Here is a 20,002-nt window from a genome sequence, read left to right on the forward strand (position 1 = left end):
AATGAAGACATCGCAAAGTGTTTTGAGAATTACTACAAAAAACTATACAATTTACGACCTACCACCCAGAACCCGGGTCGGATAAATGAGAGGAAAGTGGCCATTCGGAATTTTCTGACTCAATACTTCCCAAATGTTCTCTCAGGTGAACAAGCTGCAGACATGGAGCGGCCTCTTTCCATGGAGGAGCTCCAGAACGTGTTAAAGCAGATGAAAACGGGAAAGAGCCCGGGCCCTGACGGGTTTACGTTACAATATTATAAATCCTTTTCCACCGTACTGTCACCACAACTATTAAATACCTTTAACGCCATGGCAAACCCCACGATCTCAGTCGGACGCATGCTAGAGGCCCACATTACGGTTATACCGAAAGAGGGAAAGGACAACACACGCGTACAGAATTACAGACCCATTTCCCTCTTAAATGTAGATATAAAAATTTACGCCAAAATGTTAGCGAATAGACTATCCCCACTTTTACCCAATCTTATCTCTTTGGATCAAGTAGGCTTTGTCCCTGGAAGGGAGGCTAGGGACAACACTATCAGAGCCCTAAACCTTCATCACTGGCTTTCAACATCAAACACTCAGGGTTTCTTCTTATCTCTAGACGCTGAGAAGGCGTTCGATAGAGTGGCCTGGGATTACATGCATGAAACCCTGCAGGCAGTAGGCCTCCAGTCTCGCATGCTGGCTCATATCTCTGCGCTATACTCCTCTCCGAGTGCGAGTGTGCGGGTTAATGGCCACCTATCGGACGCCTTCTCTATAGGTAACGGAACACGCCAGGGCTGCCCCCTGTCCCCGTTAATCTTTGTTCTGATATTAGAACCCTTCCTTAATAAATTAAGAGATAATCCCGATATAAAAGGCCTTTGGATACAGGATAGGGAATACAAAGTAGCTGCCTTTGCAGATGATATTCTGCTGTCCCTCACCTCCCCCCTCACCTCTATCCCTAATCTGCTGAAGGATGTAGAACATTTTGGAACTTTGTCTCACCTAAAGATCAATTATGCGAAATCCCATGCCTTAAATGTCTCCCTTCCCGTGACGGAAGTAGCACGTTGCCGGGAATCCTTTCCTTTCTTGTGGAATCAGGAAGCCATTACATATCTAGGCATTCAAATCACGACAAAATTGACTAACCTATACAAGGAAAATTTCCTGAAAGCCCTGAAAAAAGCCCAACAAGACTTGCAAGACTGGGGGAACCTCAATGTCTCTTGGTTCGGCAGGTCAGCCCTTTTGAAAATGATAGTGTTACCACGACTCTTATATCTCATCCAATGCATCCCCATCAGCCTCCCAGTATCCTTTTTCGCAACATACAAGTCAGCATCGTCATTGTTTATATGGAGGAACTCCCCGCCACGCATTAAATATACACGTTTAACACGCCCCAAACCCAGAGGTGGTATTGGGCTACCGGACCTCTACAACTATTACTTGGCGAGCCACCTTACTCGTCTTGTTGATTGGCGCATTCATGAGGCTGGTAAGGTCTGGGTAACACTGGAGAAATCTTTTACGCGTCTCCCTCTTAGGTCCTTGCCCTGGGTTCCCTCCCGACTTTGGCCTGTAGAGGTCGGGGCACACCCAACCATCTACCCATCTTTAGAAGCCTTTAGAAAGGCAACAAAATCGGCTGCACTTTCCTCGGTGCCCGGTCCACTGACGCCTTTAAGGGGGAACCCCGGTTTTACACCGGGTATCTCATCCTCCTTTCTTAGACAGGAGTGGCCACAGGAGGAAATCCTAGTTCATCAGCTCTTTGCTCGAGGAGCCCCTCGCTCCTATGAGGATTTAGTAGCGACGTCCCCTACCACTTCTTTTCCATTCTGGATATATAGGCAGATCCGACACTTTCTCTCCACTCAGGCGCCGACAGAGACTTGGACAAGACGCCTGACTCCGTTCGAGTCTATCTGCACACGCCCCCCCCCACAAAGACACCTGATTTCCGGTATCTATGAGATACTTATGGATGAAGTCCCTAGTTACCCGGACCCAGCTCGCGTAGCTTGGGAACGCGATCTTCAGGCACCTCTCACGGACGATAATTGGGCCCTTATTAATGAATACGTCCACAAGGGATCTCTTAATGTTGCCATCCAGGAAAACTGTTATAAAATCGAAACACGTTGGTATAGGACTCCTTCACTTCTACATAAGTTTTCCTCATCCGTTCCAGATTTATGCTGGAGGTGTAAGAAGGCGAAAGGAACTATGCTCCACATATGGTGGGAATGTGAAGGCCTTCAGCCATTTTGGAAGGAGGTACATGAGCTTATTGCCCACATCACGACTTACACTTTGGATTACTCCCCAGCACAATACCTCTTGCATCACACCCACCTGACCAAAACTGAGTACTATAAGTCCCTCGCCATGCACATGGTAAACGCGGCAAGATTATGCGTCCCGGTACATTGGCGAACTACACACACTCCAACGATAGGCGAATGGTTTAGGAGAATTTCCAGGATAGAGGAAATGGAAGAGCTAATACATATTTCTCAGGAACGTATTCAAAAATTCACGACAACTTGGGCCTGCTGGATCCACTTTAAATCTACGCAACGCTTTCAGACTTGTGGCACTTGAACATTAGCCGTTGCCGGACTGTACCGAGGTGGTGAGCCTGCTCTGGATCATATTGCCTATGGGCATATGTCCTCGATAGCAACTATACCTTACACTCCCCCCTTTCCCCTTACCCTTTCCCACCCCATGTTCCTTTTCTTGCTCCCCATTTTCCCCACCCCCCTCTTTTCCCTGTTCCTTTACTATTCTTCCTCCCCTCTTTAAAATCTATTCTCCTTTCCTACTCGTGCATCCCCTCCCCCCCCCCTTTTTTTCTTTTCTTCTCTCTCTTTTCTTCCTTTTTCTCTATTCTTCTCTCTCTTTCTCTCTTTCTTTCTCCCCCCTTTTTTTTCTCTTCATAATTCCCCACTTACTTTTCTATCTTTCTTCTTGCCAAGTGTGGCAATGTGAACCCCCTGCTGGTTTCTGAACTGCTAAGAGGGATTCCCAATGGGCTTATTATCCACATGACTACCATACTTCATGCCGATGCCCTGGAATCTCTGTAGATCATGTTTCTTGTTTTCTGTTTTGAACGTATAAGCTGTTATGTGCAAAATCTAATAAAAAATTTTTGTGGAAAAAAAAAAAAAAGGTGAGGGGATCTTCAACTTGAGTGGCCTCCCCCTATCCCAAGAAGAGATTGGCGTACTAGATAAAGGTCTTAAATATGCCCCGACAAAGAATTTAGATAAATTTGAAACATATGTAGGAATACAGAAGTATGTAAGGACCTTGAATATTAAAAAATACCTGGCCGGTAACCCGATTAAAAAGCGAATTCAGAATGAGGATCAAGATATCATACGGAGTGAATTAAGAAACAAATCAGTTTTTAACCCTTTGATTTCGAACAACAGACATATTGAAGTTTTTAAAAAAGTGGTTTTACAAGACTTGAAAGATTTAAGAATTAAGAAACTGGAGGAACCTAAACATATAAAGAGTGGTATCAGAAAACGAACAAAGAGGAAGGACATAGTCATCCGACCTGCTGATAAAGGGGGAGGGATTGTAATTCTCTCTAAAATACAGTATAAGAACAGTATGACAAAATTACTGTCAGACAGTGTTACCTACACTAAATTACCTAAGAACCCAGTGTTTAAATGTAGAAAGGAGCTGGAACAGGTGGTGCATCTGGGATTAAAGAGAAACATCTTGAATAAAAAAGAAGCGAAGTATCTGATCCCCGAGGCATGTAGGACCCCGATTATTTACTCACTTCCCAAGATCCATAAGGATAAAGCGGACCCGCCCCCAAGACCCATAGTTAATGGGATCGACTCTTTAACCTCTAGAATGGGGGAATATATCGATAAATATCTTCAACCAGTAGTCAAACAAACAAAAGCGTACCTCAGAGATACCAAACAAGTATTACAAATCTTGGAAGGACTACCAAAAGAGGAAGGCCCATGGATTATGGCATCTGCAGACGTCTCGTCATTATATACAATTATCCTACACCATCAAGCGTGTGAGGCAGTGAAGTGGGGCCTAAGGAAATACAGTACTTTGCCATGCGTACAGCGAAAATACTTAGTGAAATGCTTGGACTTTTGCCTCAAGAACAGCTATTTTTGGTATGATCGCGAGTATTACTACCAAAAAACTGGAGTTGCGATGGGAGCGAAGTTTGCGCCCAGTGTAGCTTGCCTTTATATGTCTCAATGGGAAGAGGATGTGGTACTACCCGGCAAACCTGAAGAGCTAATACTATATAAGAGGTATATAGATGACATCCTCATACTCTGGAAAGGAGACATAGATAGCCTAACTGTATTCCTGGAGACACTGAATCGCAATGACAGAAATATCAAATTATCATGGGTAGTTAATAGTGAATCCATCTCTTTTCTTGACCTAGAAATCCTACAAGAAAATGAAACTCTACGCACAAGAACGCACTTTAAGAATGTGGACAAAAACAGTTACGGTATTTGCCAATCATGAGCTGCCACCACAAAAACTGGTTGTGCAACATCCCAAAAGGGCAGCTGATGCGATTGCGCAGAAATTGCACAAAAACTGAAGAATATCTGACACAAGCAGAGAAGATTGGTCACAGGTTCACAAATAAAGGATATAAGGACGAAGAAATTAGAATGAAGATCTTAGAAGTTAAAAATATGGATCGCATGGAGATGATTAAAGACAAACAAATCCCCAAGCTGGAAGCAGGCAAAGTACCAATCATTCTGAATTATAATGCCCAATATAAGAAAATAGAGGCAATTATTAAAAAATACTGGTATATTTTACGCTCAGATGTGCATCTAGAAGACCTTCTACCCCAATTTCCCAAGTTCGTGTACAAAAGGGCACCAACATTGAGGGATAAGATCGTCAGGAATGTTCCTGACCCACCATACAATGGTGTGACTTTTTTCACAGGAAAGGGCTTTTTTCCATGCAAGCGGTGTTTTGCGTGTACAAAAACAAAATGCCCACCCGAAAAAAGATTCAAATTTAGCTCCACAAGCACTGGGAATTCCTACGATATTAAAGAGTTTATTTGCTGTAACACTGAAGGGGCTGTTTATGTCCTACAATGCAGTTGCGGCCTACAGTATGTAGGCCGCACCAAGAGACCTCTGAGGGTTCGCATAAAGGAACATGTCAAAAATATAATTAATGGATTTGACAAACACAGTGTGTCAAAACATTTTCTAACACACCATAATAAAGATCCCACCCACCTCACATTTTGGGGGATTGAGCCCTACAGAAAGCATTGGAGGGGGGGGCATAAAGTGAGAACGCTCAGTCAGCTAGAATCTAAATGGATTTTTACCTTAGATACTTTTACACCTCAAGGACTCAATATAGAATTTGATCTTAACTGTTTTATCAGCGATTTTTAGGTAATTTTAGATACTTTATTATGAATTTGAATTTTATATATTTAAAGCACTATGACATATAACATCTTGCCTGTTACTGTATTCTACAATGATATACTGAAAGGGAATTTTTGGAACTCTGGACCTCATTTCCGGCATCCATCCCCCAAATCGCATACATATGCGTCCTTTTGATATCTTGATTATCGCTCAACTAATTGTCGGGAGCACTTTATTTTTATTTTAAAAATATTATGTCACACTATTCTAGATATTTTACTCACAAATTAACTAGTACCAATATTTTAATATTTTATATGATAGATTTAGATTCACTATGTTTTTTACCAATTAAAGAATATTTAATAATTTGCTTATTACCCTCTATCTCAAGCCATTTTTTATAATTTTTTATGTATTTTTTATTACAATACATTTTTAATTTTAAACTAGCTCACGAACGGACTGCGGTCCCGTCGTTCCAATAGCAAGTGAATGTGTTCACATTGCTATTGACATCAAGAATGCTATTCGTCGTCACACAAATTAGGGAGATCCCGGGTTATTGTTTGAATAAACACAACCACCGGGTGTCCCAATTGGACTTTAGGTCAGGCAAGCGGACACAGATCTACCTAATATACGAATAGACTATTCTAGTACCTATAGAAAACACGACCGGGAAGCGCACAGAACCGGTCGATAATGTAGTCTATTAGAAAATGGCCGTGTAACTAGAGTCGTGCCCGCGAATAGTATTAAATAGGATTGACTACAGGAAAATGGCCGCCAATTAGAAAGACTATTTAAACGTTCGTCCACCTCCTATGCACTAGTCCCTGATGAAGTCACGTGATCAATGACGATACGCGTAGGATTGGCCTAGGAGGATACCGGAAGTGACGTCCGGGGTACGAACGAGGAAGCCGTTCGTTGTTTGTTAGTGAAAAAAACGTTTGATTTTTACTGCATAAATGTGAGTACCCAGGACTTAGTTCCTTTTTATAATAAAGTATTTGTGTGAACGTACTTCACCATTGGAGCCCCCCCTCTTTCTTTCTTGGGTCTGACTTGCGATCCCTTGCGGAATATCTGGAGGAAAAGGTTTTGGGGGCACCCATACTACATTTAGGATATACACCGCAAAGTGTTGAAGTTCCCCTACACCCACTGAGGATATACACCCCATTTGAGGACACAACTGTTGCACTGGAGCATTTTGCTGTCTTATTGACAGCAGTGAGGTAAGGTACCCACTGCACTCAGTGTGTGAGCACCCACGTTTAAGGAGCTGCAAAATCACTGGTGGAATCATCCCGGGGTTGCTCATAGGATTAATTTCTTCACATAGCACAGCGTGGATTTTATTTCATTTCCTGCATGAACTTTATGATTTAGCTTTTTTATACTTATTTAGAGACATTTTTTATCACGTTTGCTGGACTATTATCTTTTGTATTCTGCGATAATAATTTTTTTCACACACCGTTTTATATAATTTTATTGTGTATTTAATATCATATATATTTTTTTCTGCACACATGCTGGCACTTGGATGCACTTTCATGGACTGACACAGATTTGTTTGATGTCACGATTCTTTTGACAATTTTAAAGATTTGCGATTCTTTTCTTGTCACTTTATCACGATTATATAGATCATTTTTCATTTTATGAATATTACCGTATATACTCGAGTATAGGCCGACCCGAATATAAGCCGAGGCCCCCAATTTACCCCCAAAAAAACTGGTAAACTTATTGACTCGTGTATAAGCCGAGGGTGAGACATGCCTGTCCATCCCTGTGTGTGTGTCCCTCCCTGTGTGTCCGTCCATCCCTGTGTGTGTGTCCGTCCCTGTGTGTCCATCCATCCCTGTGTGTCCGTCCATCCCTGTGTGTGTGTGTGTCCATCCATCCATCCATCCCTGTGTGTGTGTGTGTCCATCCATCCATCCATCCCTGTGTGTGTGTCTCCATCCATCCATCCATCCCTGTGTGTGTGTGTCTCCATCCATCCATCCCTGTGTGTGTGTGTGTGTGTGTGTGTGTGTGTGTGTGTGTGTGTGTGTGTGTGTGTGTGTGTGTGTGTGTGTGTGTGTGTGTGTGTGTGTGTCCAGCCTACCTGTGTCCCGAGCCTCCGTCCCGTGCCTTGCCTCCTTGCCTCCGTCCCGTGCCATGCCTTGCCTCCTTGCCTCCGTCCCGTGTCGTGCCTTGCCTCCGTCCCGTCCCGTGCCGTGCCTTGCCTCCGTCCCGTCCCGTGCCTTGCCAGGATCGCCGCTCTTCGTCGGCGCCTCGGCGGCCATACTACAATTCGAAAGCCGCGCCTCCGCCTCCGCCTGTGATAGGCGGAACACTGAATTTCCCAGCAGCCTGTGTTCCGCCTATCACGGACATCGTCTCATCCTCGTACTACGGACGAGGATGAGACGATGTCCGTGATAGGCGGAACACAGGCTGCTGGGAAATTCAGTGTTCCGCCTATCACAGGCGGAGGCGGAGGCGCGGCTTTCAAATTGTAGTATGTCTGCCGTCTGTCTGCTCGATACGCTGATCGAGCAGTCAGACGGCGATGACTCGAGTATAAGCCGAGGGGGGCACTTTCAGCCTCAAAAAAGAGGCTGAAAATCTCGGCTTATACTCGAGTATATACGGTAGTAGGAAATAGTTTTATTTCAAGCACTGTATTATTCACTTGGTATCTATCTTAGAATTAATGGAATTTTAATCGTATGAGCACGTTTTCAAGATTTTATGCGATTATTTAGTGATTTTAATTTTAATCACATGAGTGCGTTTTTAAGATTTTATGCGATTATTTAGTAATTGTGTTATTAGACTTAATTTATTTGGTGTGGAGCGCAACACCATCTATTTCTTATTTACTGTCACTTTGAGGGGAGGGTTTGCACCTCTGTCGGTGTTTTTTGCTGCAACCACACCAACCTGCTCTAACTTTACCACTATAGCGCGAGGATAACCTACCATTACTAATAAAAATGAAATATCGTGCCTGGGGGTCCCTTTAGTCTACCTGTAAAGTAACACATATTTCTGATGTTTATTACAGTCCTGCAGAAAAATGAAATTTCTAAAGGAAAAAAATGTATTTAAAATTGCTTGCGCCTGTAATGTATTGCCAGATCCCGGCAATATAGATGAAACATTTTTGTTGTTTTAAATGGAGTGGGAGTCCCCCCAAAAAAATTTATACCAGGCCATTCAGATCTGGTATGGATTTTAAGGGGAACCCTTTAAAAAAATGGTGTGAGGGTCCCCCCAAAATCCACACCAGACCCTTATCAGAGAGAGCAGCCTGGCAGGCCGGGAAAGAAAGGAGACGAGCGAGCCCCTACAATGTACCCCTACCCATTCACATGGGGGACTGGGATCTGGGGGCTCCCTTGTTAAAGGGGCTTCCAGATTCCAATAATCCCCCTGCCCTCAGACCCCCATAACAACCGGGCAAGGGTTGTGGGGATGAGGCCCTGGTCCCCATCAACATGGGGACAATGTGCTTTGGGGGACCCCAAAGCATCCTTTCCATGTTGAGGGCACGTGGCCTGGTATGGCCCAGGAGGGGGGGGGGGGCTTGCTCGTCCATCTCCCACCTGGACCTTCAAGGTTGCATGCTCGGATAAGGGTCTGTTATTTTTAAAATTTCGGTTCAGGGTACCCCTTAAAATCCATACCAGACCTAAAGGGCCTGGTATGAATTTTTGGGGGGGCACCCCATTTTTAAAAAAAAATTTGGTATGGGTTTCCCCTTAAAATGTGAGTTTTTTTAGTAAATACTATGTTATCCTATATGTTGTTCTATCTTTAATTCATGTGATCACTGTATTACATGGCTTTTCAGGAGCACCTGGTATACAAGGGGTTGCCGGACCAACAGGCTCAAAAGGAGAAAGAGGAAGCAGCGGACTTGCAGGTAAATAAGGAACATATTGTTTGTATATATGAAGGAAATTAAGACTCATTTCTTTTTCTCTGGTCTGCATTTCAACCCAAGCTTCCATTAATGGTATCTCACCAAACTCTGCTGTAACTCAAAACCCACTTTCAGCAAAAAATCTTTTGCTTTGGATAGAACAAGGGAAGGTCAGTGTGAGGTATACACTGTTAGTTTAGGGCAGGGGTCTCCAAACTCTTTAAACAAAGAGCCAATTTACTGTCCTTCAAGCTTCAAGGGGGCCAGATTTTGGCCAATGTGAGTAGAAAATAACCCCGACATAATTGGGAGTAAACACTGTCCCATTACTGGTTTTAACAGGAGGAATAGCATTCCATTGATGATGTCAGTGGGAGGAATGATGCCCCATTATTGGTCATGGCAGGAGAAACAGTGCCCTATCAATGGCGTCAGTGGGAGGAATAATGCCTCATCATTGGTCATAGTAGGAGGAACAGTGCCCCATAGATGGGGTCAGTGGGAGGAATAGTGCCCCATAATTGGTCTTAGTAGGGGGAGCAGTGCCCCATGGATGATGTCAGTGGGAGGAATAGCACCCCATCATTGGTCTTAGTAGGGGGGACAATGCCCCATAGATGGTGTCAGTGGGAGGAATATTGTTCCATCGTTGGTCTTCATAGGAGGAATAGTGCCCCATTATTGGTGTCAGTGGGAGTAATAGTGTCCCATCATTGATATTAGTGGGAGGAATAGTGACAATAAGACAAATCTAAAATGAGCTTGCCCTACTTGTTATGTACAAATCCATGCACAATGCTGTAATTTGCAACTTTTGAACTTCAGAATGAGGGACACTTAAGGGAGGAAGCAACTGGCAGCACGCTGCATGCACAACAGCAAATACAGATGTGTTGTTCAACACTTAACAGTGGGAGGGGCTTAATGGGTACTGAGTACAAGGTTTAGGAGAGTACTAGATACAGAGTACGGGGTTAAGTGTGTTATGCACAGAGTGCATGGCTCAGGAGAGCGCTATGTACAGAGTGCAGGGTTCTGGAGTGCATTATGTACAGGAAGGTGGGCTCTGGAGTATGTTATGTACAGGGTGCAGGTTTCTGTAGTGAACTATGTACAGAGTGCAGGAGAGTGCTAGGCACAAAGTGCAGGGTTCTGGAGTGCATCACCTAAAGAGGGCAGGGTTCTGGAGTGCTTTATGTACAGAATGCCGGGTTCTGGAATGTGTTACATACAGAGTGCAGGAGTTTGAATTGTGTTACGTACGTGTGTTAGGTACAGAGTGTAAGGTCCTGGAGTTTGTACAAACATAAAACACAGACAAATACACACAAATAGAAACATACAAACACATACATACACATACAAACACACACATATACACTTTAGAGTTGATTTTGTATTGTCTACACATAACATTGCACGTTATATAGTGTTCACAATTCATGTTGTATCCACTAGTGACATCTGGTGGTCATTTATTATATTGCACTTTACACGGTATGCAGATATTGCTTAGTATTGCTTCCATAGAATAAAACTATTTAGCCTTACAACTAGCAGTCCCTATTAATATAAATACAAGTATTAGCATTTGCGCAGGTAAGGGAATATCAACAATTTTCAACTTTCCCCAATTCTATACTATTTAAAAAAGGCTGTGCTAGCTTACATTCTGTAAGGAGGTTTTTTTTTCTCTTGATTTGGCCTGGTCAGAGTTAGGAGCTCTGACACAAGTGTATTATCCTGATCATAGATGGTGTCAATGGGAGGAATATTGTTCCATCATTGGTCTTCATAGGAGGAATTGTGCCCCATTATTGGTGTCAGTGGGAGAGATGGTGCCTCATCATTGTCAGTTGGAGGAATAGTGTCCCGAGGGCTGGATAGAAGCAAGCAAAGGGCCACATCTGGCCCCTGGGCTGCAGTTTGGAGATCACTGGTCTAGGGTGACCACATTTCCAAACTTCCATTCAGGGATTCCCCCCAGCATGCACCAGTCAGTGACATCCCAAGGGGGCGGTGCCACCTAGTGACGTCCCATTTAAGAAATGTCACTCGGCTTACAATGCAGTCGGCAGATGGCCGTGTTTGAGAGTGGAATGGGGGTTTATATGCAACTTTAGTGCCTCAGATAAAAAAAAAGCATTTGTTAAATGTATGTTCGTCTAACATTGCAGCTGCATGTAGCCACTTAGATTCAAAGTGTGTAATTGTTCTTTCAATGTTCGGCTAACATACATTAAACAAATGCTCTTTATATCTAAGGCACTGAAGATGCATATAAAAAAAAACATACTTTAGACTACAAAAGGAATACAAATGACCTTAGGAATCTGGAGAAAAAATTTGGAAAAAATGAAGCGTCAAGACAAATCTAAAATGAGCTTCCCCTACTTGTTATGTACAAATCCATGCACAATGCAGTAAATGCAACTTTTGAACTTCAGAATGAGGGACACTTAAAGGAGGAAGCAACTGGCAGCATGCTGCCTGCACAACGGCAAATACAGATGTGTTGTTCAACACTTAACAGTGGGAGGGGCTTAATGGGTACTGAGTACAAGGTTTAGGAGAGTGCTAGATACAGAGTGCGGGGTTCTGAAGTGTGTTATGCACAGAGTGCATGGCTCAGGAGAGTGCTATGTACAGAGTGTAGGGTTCTGGAGTGCATTATGTACAGGAAGGTGGGCTCTGGAGTATGTTATGTACAGGGTGCAGGTTTCTGTAGTGAACTATGTACAGAGTGCAGGAGAGTGCTAGGCACAAAGTGCAGGGTTCTGGAGTGCATCACCTACAGAGTGCAGGGTTCTGGAGTGCATTATGTACAGAATGCTGGGTTCTGGAATGTGTTACGTACAGAGTGCAGAGTTCTGGAGTGTGTTACGTACAGAGTGCAGGATTCTGGAGTGTGTTACGTACAGAGTGCAGGGTTCTGGAGTGTGTTACGTATAGAGTGCAGGGTTCTGGGAGTAGGGAAGTCCACATAACCATTTTGTTGACCCCTAGGTAGCTCTTTACAACCAGGACCGATCATTTTGCATCTACATGTAGCTTATAATGTGTAGCATCAGATGGAATAATATTCGACTAATACTTAGAATTTTTTAGAGATGAAGATATTCACACTGATGTTGATAAAATTAGTGGTGGTCCTCAGAAAGGGCAAAGTCAGTGTTTAAAGACCTCTTCCTTACCACTGCTTTCACAGCTGTAGGGTTCTTCTAAAGGCGTATGAGGTGATGGTTTATTTGCACCACAGGTCCTGTTAGAAATTTGTTGAGGATAAAGAAGAAAAAAGGGAAATCAAAAACCAAGCAGATTTAACTAAAGCTTTTACTCTTTCTTGACTAACTAGGCCCTCCTGGATTACAAGGGATTTCTGGACCAACTGGAGCAAAAGGGGAAAGAGGAGTCAGTGGGGTACCAGGTAACTGGGAACTTTGCCCACTAAAGTGAACCCTCTCTGCTTACATGAATGATTTGTATGACTTTAAATGAAACCACAGAGAGGAATATATGCACCGTAGCTGAATGTGAACTGGTATAACTGGGTTTGCAATACAGGGTGCCTAGGTTTATGAAGGCTTCTATTAGAGGTTATATGGTAAGGAGTAGGGATGAGCCGAACACCCCCGGTTCGGTTCACGCCAGAACATTTTTCATAGTTAGTAAGGTTGAATAAAGACACCAGTCCATCCAGTTCAACCTGAGTGAGTGTCTACAATTGTCCCTGTACATTGCACACTCACATCAGTCCCTACCCTCAAGGAGCCCACAATCCAAGGTCCCCATTCATACTAGGGCCAATTTTGGACAGAAGCCAATTAACCTACTTGCATGTCTTTGGATTGTGGGAGGAAACCGGAGTACCCGGAGGAAACCCACACAGGCACAGGGAGAACATGCAAACTCCAGGCAGGTAGTGTCATGGTTGGGATTTGAAACAGTGACCCTTCTTACTGCTAGGTGAGAGTGCTAACCACTACACCACTGTGCATGTGAACATGCAAAAAATGTTTGCGAACACTGTGCTCCTTTTAAAGGCTTATATGCAAGTTATTTCCATAAAAAGTGTATGGGGACCCGGGTCCTGCCCCAGGGGACATGCATCAATGCAAAAAAAGTTTTAAAAACAAGCATTTTTTCAGGAGCAGTGATTTTAATAATGCTTAAAGTGAAACAATAAAAATGAAATATTGTGCCTGGGGGTCCCTTCAGTCTACCTGTAAAGTAGCACATCTTTCCGATGTTTATTACAGTCCTGCAGAAAAATGACATTTCTAAAGGAAAAAATGTCATTTAAAATTGCTTGCGCCTGTAATGTTTTGTCAGGTCCCGGCAATATAGATGAAACATTTTTTTTCTTTAAAATGTAGTGGTGGGAGTCCCCTCCAAAATCTATACCAGGCCATTCAGGTCTGGTATGGATTTTAAGGGGAACCCTTTAAAAAAAATGGTGTGGGGGTCCCCCCCAAAATCCACACCAGACTCTTATCAAAGCAAGCAGCCTGGCAGGCCAGGAAAGAAAGGAGACAAGCGAGCCCCTACAATGTACCCCTACCCATTCACATGGGGGGCTGGGATCTGGGGGCTCCCTTGTTAAAGGGGCTTCCAGATTCCAATAATCCCCCTGCCCTCAGACCCCCATAACAACCGGGCAAGGGTTGTGGGGATGAGGCCCTGGTCCCCATCAACATGGGGACAATGTGCATTGGGGGACCCCAAAGCATCCTTTCCATGTTGAGGGCACATGGCCTGGTATGGCCCAGGAGGGGGGGGGGCTTGCTCGTCCATCTCCCATCTGGACCTTCAAGGTTGCATGCTCGGATAAGGGTCTCTTATTTTTAAAATTTTGGCTCAGGGTACCCCTTAAAATCCATACCAGACCTGAAGGGCCTGGTATGAATTTTGGGGGGGCACCCCATTTTTTTAAAATTTTCGTGTGGGTTTCCCCTTAAAATGTAAGGTTTTTTAGTAAATACTATGTTATCCTATATGTTGTTCTATCTTTAATTCATGTGATCACTGTATTACATGGCTTTTCAGGAGCACCTGGTAGACAAGGGGTTGCCGGACCAACAGGCTCAAAAGGTGAAAGAGGAAGCAGCGGACTTGCAGGTAAATAAGGAACATATTGTTTGTGTACAACTGCACATGAAGGAAATTAAGACTCATTTCTTTTTTCTCTGGTCTGCATTTCAACCCAAGCTTCTATTAATGGTATCTCACCAAACTCTGCTGTAACTCAAAACCCACGTTCAGCAAAAAAACGTTTGCTTTGGATAGAACAAGGGAAGGTCAGTGTGAGGTATACACTGTCAGCCTAGGGCAGGGGTCTCCAAGCTCTTTAAACAAAGGGCCAGTTTACTGTCCTTCAAGCTTCAAGGGGGCCAGACTTTGGCCAATGTGAGTAGAAAATGCATAAGTGGGAGTAAACACTGTCCCATTACTGGTTTTAACCGGAGGAATAGCATTTCATTAATGATGTCAGTGGGAGGAATGATGCCCCATTATTGGTCATGGCAGGAGAAACAGTGCTCTATCAATGGTGTCAGTGGGAGGAATAATGCCCCATCAATGGTCATAGTAGGAGGAACAGTGCCCCATAGATGGGGTCAGTGGGAGGAATAGTGCCCCATAATTGGTCTTAGTAGGGGGAGCAGTGCCCCATGGCTGATGTCAGTGGGAGGAATAGCACCCCATCATTGGTCTTAGTAGGGGGGACAATGCCCCATAGATGGTGTCAGTGGGAGGAATATTGTTCCATCATTCGTCTTCATAGGAGGAATAGCGCCCCATTATTGGTGTCAGTGGGAGTAATAGTGTCCCATCATTGATATTAGTGGGAGGAATAGTGTCCCATCATTGATATTAGTGGGAGGAATAGTGTATCATCAATGGTTTTAGTAGGAGGAATTGTGCCCCATTATTGGTGTCAGTGGGAGAGATGGTGCCTCATCATTGTCAGTTGGAGGAATAGTTTCCCGAGGGCCGGATAGAAGCAAGCAAAGGGCCACATCTGGCCCCTGGGCTGCAGTTTGGAGACCACTGGTCTAGGGTGACCCCATTTCCAAACTTCCATTCAGGGATTCCCCCCAGCATGCACCGGTCAGGGACATCCCAAGGGGGCGGTGCCACTTAGTGACGTCCCATTTAAGAAATGTCACTCGGCTTACAATGCAGTCGGCAGATGGCCGTGTTTGAGAGTGGAATGGGGGTTTATATGCAACTTTAGTGCCTCAGATAAAAAAAAGCATTTGTTTAATGTATGTTAGCCTAACATTGCAGCTGCATGTAGCCACTTAGATTCAAAGTGTGTAATTGTTCTTTCGATGTTCGGCTAACATACATTAAACAAATGCTCTTTATATCTAAGGCACTGAAGTTGCATATAAAAAAAAAAACATGCTTTAGACTACAAAAGGAATACAAATGACCTTAGGAATCTGGAGAACATTTTTTGAAAAAATGAAGCGTCAAGACAAATCTAAAATGAGCTTCCCCTACTTGTTATGTACAAATCCATGCACAATGCAGTAAATGCAACTTTTGAACTTCAGAATGAGGGACACTTAAAGGAGGAAGCAACTGGCAGCACGCTGCCTGCACAATGGCAAATACAGATGTGTTGTTCAACACTTAACAGTGGGAGGGGCTTAATGGGTACTGAGTTCAAGGTTTAGGAGAGTGCTAGATACAGAGTGCGGGGTTCTGAAGTGTGTTATGCACAGAGTGCATGGCTCAGGAGAGTGCTATGTACAGAGTGCATGGTTCTGAAGTGCATTATGTACAGGAAGGTGGGCTCTGGAATATGTTATGTACAGGGTGCAGGTTTCTGTAGTGAACTATGTACAGAGAGCAGGAGAGTGCTAGGCACAAAGTGCAGGGTTCTGGAGTGCATCACCTACAGAGTGCCGGGTTCTGGAGTGCATTATGTACAGAATGTTGGGTTCTGGAATGTGTTACGTACAGAGTGCAGAGTTCTGGAGTGTGTTACGTATAGAGTGCAGGGTTCTGGAGTGTGTTATGTACAGAGTGCAGGGTTCTGAAGTGTGTTACGTACAGAGTGCAGGGTTCTGGGAACAGGGAAGTCCACATAACCATTTTGTTGACCCCTAGGTAGCTCTTTACAACCAGGACCGATCATTTTGCATCTACATGTAGCTTATAATGTGTAGCATCAGATGGAATAATATTCGACTAATACTTAGAATTTTTTAGAGATGAACATATTTACACTGATCTTGATAAAATTAGTGGTGGTCCTCAGAAAGGGCAAAGTCAGTGTTTAAAGACCTCTTCCTTACCACTGCTTTCACAGCTGTAGGGTTCTTCTAAAGGCATATGAGGTGATAGTTTATTTGCACCACAGGTCCTGTTAGAAATTTGTTGAGGATAAAGAAGAAAAAAGGGGAATCAAAAACCAAGCAGATTAAACTAAAGCTTTTACTCTTTCTTGACTAACTAGGCCCTCCTGGATTACAAGGGATTTCTGGACCAACTGGAGCAAAAGGGGAAAGAGGAGTCAGTGGGGTTCCAGGTAACTGGGAACTTTGCCCACTAAAGTGAACCCTCTCTGTTTACATGAATGGTTTGTATGACTTTAAATGAAACCACAGAGAGGAATATATGCACCGTAGCTGAATGTGAACTGGTATAACTGGGTTTGCAATACAGGGTGCCTAGGTTTATGAATAGTGATGGACGAACTTCCGACGGGACGTTTCGCGAACGCGGCAGATAGTTCGCGAACCGGAAAGTTCACGGCGGGCCCCATTGACTTCAATGGAAGGCGAACTTCGCAAACCTATAGGTCAAATTTGCAGCCACAAAATAATTATTAGCTGGGCAAACATAGTCCCACCACATGGCCAATGACATAACACATGTATGAGGTGAATCTGGGATCGACAACTACAAGCATTCTTTTTTTATATGGGAAATTGTTGTGACAATTCAGGACTGTGGAGCGCATGAAGGCAATGGAGGAGACGGAAGGTCAGGGACCAGGATAGGCAAAGAAGAGGGTGCAGGAGATGATCACCAGCAGAGTGACATACAGCAATGACACCTGCACCGTGATAGAGTCATCTGACAGCAGCACCGTGATACAGAGCACTGACATCAGCAGCGTGACATACAGCAATGACACCTGCACCGTGATAGAGTCATCTGACAACAGCACCGTGATAGAGAGCACTGACATCAGCAGCGTGACATAAATCACTCACACCAGCACAGTGATATACAGCACTGACAGCAGCACCGTGATAGAGAGCACTGACATCAGCAGCGTGACATAAAACACTCACACCAGCACGGTGATATACAGCACTGACAGCAGCACCGTGATAGAGAGCACTGACATCAGCAGCGTGACATTAAGCACTCACACCAGCACCGTGATATACAGCACTGACAGCAGCACCATGATAGAGAGCACTGACATCAGCAGCGTGACATTAAGCACTCACACCAGCACTGTGATATACAGCACCGACAGCAGCACCGTGATAGAGAGCACTGACATCAGCAGCGTGACATTAAGCACTCACACCCGCACCGTGATATACAGCACTGACAGCAGCACCGTGATAGAGAGCACTGACATCAGCAGCGTGACATTAAGCACTCACACCAGCACCGTGGTATACAGCACTGACAGCAGCACCGTAAGCAGCCCCAGGAGGAAGTCAGCACAGCACAGGGATGGTGAGATCCCCTCATAATAAGCAGGCCCAGGAGAAAATCAGCACAGCACAGGGATGGTGGGATCCCCTCATAATAAGAACCCCCAGGAGGAAGTCAGCACAGCACAGGGATGGTGTGATCCATTCATAATAAGAACCCCAGGAGGAAGTCAGCACAGCACAGGGATGGTGTGATCCCCTCATAATAAGAACCCCCAGGAGGAAGTCAGCACAGCACAGGGATGGTGTGATCCCCTCATAATAAGCAGGCCCAGGAGAAAATCAGCACAGCACAGGGATGGTGTGATCCCCTCATAATAAGAACCCCCAGGAGGAAGTCAGCACAGCACAGGGATGGTGTGATCCCCTCATAATAAGCAGGCCCAGGAGAAAATCAGCACAGCACAGGGATGGTGTGATCCCCTCATAATAAGAACTCCCAGGAGGAAGTCAGCACAGCACATGGATGGTGTGATCCCCTCATAATAAGCAGACCCAGGAGAAAATCGGCACAGCACAGGGATGGTGTGATCCCCTCATAATAAGCAGGCCCAGGAGAAAATCAGCACAGCACAGGGATGGTGTGATCCCCTCATAATAAGAACCCCCAGGAGGAAGTCAGCACAGCACAGGGATGGTGTGATCCCCTCATAATAAGCAGGCCCAGGAGAAAATCAGCACAGCACAGGGATGGTGTGATCCCCTCATAATAAGCAGGCCCAGGAGAAAATCAGCACAGCACAGGGATGGTGTGATCCATTCATAATAAGAACCCCAGGAGGAAGTCAGCACAGCACAGGGATGGTGCGATCCCCTCATAAGCAGCCCCAGTAGAAATATGACACCGCTCAACCTCTTCAAAGAGGAGGGTAGGGGCATATAGTACGGTGTGCTTTTTTGGGACAAGGAAGTGAGCCAAATGAAGAAAGAAGGTCTGTGTGCTTGATTAAAAAAATTGTTTATAGACATATACATGGTCTACTGGTCACATGTGTTGAATTCCTCCGAGATCCATGCCTCATTCATTTTTAGAAATGTGAGGTAGATTAACACTGTCGTGAGCTAGGCGAGTACGCTTATCGGTCAAGATCCCCCCTGCTGCGCTGAACGTCCTTTCGGACAGGACACTGGATGAGGGGCAAGCCAACAGTTCGATTGCAAATTGGGCAAGCTCTGGCCAGAGGTCAAGCCTGCCCACCCAGTAGTCCAGGGGTTCATCACTCCTCAGAGCATCCACATCGGCCGTTAATCCAATGTAGTCAGACACCTGATGGTCTAGGCGTTCCCTGATGCTGGATCCGGATGACACCTGTCGATGGGTCGGCTGAAAGAATGACCTCATATCCGAAGTCACCAACACATCTTCAAACTGGCCTCTTCTTGCAGGCGCTGTTGGATTGGTACCCGCAACTCCTTCTCTGGGAGTGGGAATTGCTCCTCTGCCAGCGCACGCAAAAGCAGAATGCAGCATTTCTCGAAGCAAGGCCTGGAAGTGCTGCATTCTGACAGCCCTCTGCGACGGCGGTAACATTTCTGCCATTTTGTGTTTGTACCGGGGGTCTAACTACGTTGCCACCCAGTACTGGTCCTTGACCCTTATGCTTTTTATACGGGGGTCCCTATTAAAACACTGGAGCATGAAGGCCCCCATTTGCACTAAAGTGGAAGCGATGTGGTGGCCTGGCTCCTGCTCATCATCCAGGATAATGTCGTCCTCTTCATTCTCCTCTCCCCATCCACGCACAACAGGGATCCCAGAAAGGTTTAAAGCATGCTCTTCTTGCTCCTCCTCATCCGCCCCGGCACCATCCTCCTCTGACTCCTCTTCAGACTCCTGTTGTTGACTTGTCTCAGATAGAGTAGCCCCCCCCTGGGAATTCATCCAGCATTGCGACTTCCTCATCTTCCCGCTCCTGCTCCTCCACAGCTTGATCAATGACATGACG

General features: G+C 44.8%; 2 protein-coding genes across 2 annotated transcripts in view; both read left to right on the plus strand.

Moving 5' to 3' along the window:
- LOC143958183 (uncharacterized) overlaps positions 1-20,002 on the plus strand; it is an 88,122-nt gene that overhangs the window by 42,141 nt on the left and 25,979 nt on the right. The window contains exons 4-6 of the mRNA XM_077467655.1: positions 12,722-12,793; positions 14,413-14,484; positions 16,835-16,906. Coding sequence (XP_077323781.1) covers positions 12,722-12,793; positions 14,413-14,484; positions 16,835-16,906 — 216 coding nt within the window. The remainder of the gene's footprint in view (positions 1-12,721; positions 12,794-14,412; positions 14,485-16,834; positions 16,907-20,002) is intronic.
- Positions 1-20,002, plus strand: part of LOC143958164 (uncharacterized) — a 309,265-nt gene that overhangs the window by 42,125 nt on the left and 247,138 nt on the right. The gene's annotated exons all lie outside the window — the stretch shown is intronic.

Source organism: Lithobates pipiens, unplaced genomic scaffold, assembly GCF_037356315.1.
Source record: "Lithobates pipiens isolate NorthernLeopardFrog02 unplaced genomic scaffold, aLitPip1_a1.2 Scaffold_59, whole genome shotgun sequence".
Classification (NCBI taxonomy): Eukaryota; Metazoa; Chordata; class Amphibia; order Anura; family Ranidae; genus Lithobates; species Lithobates pipiens.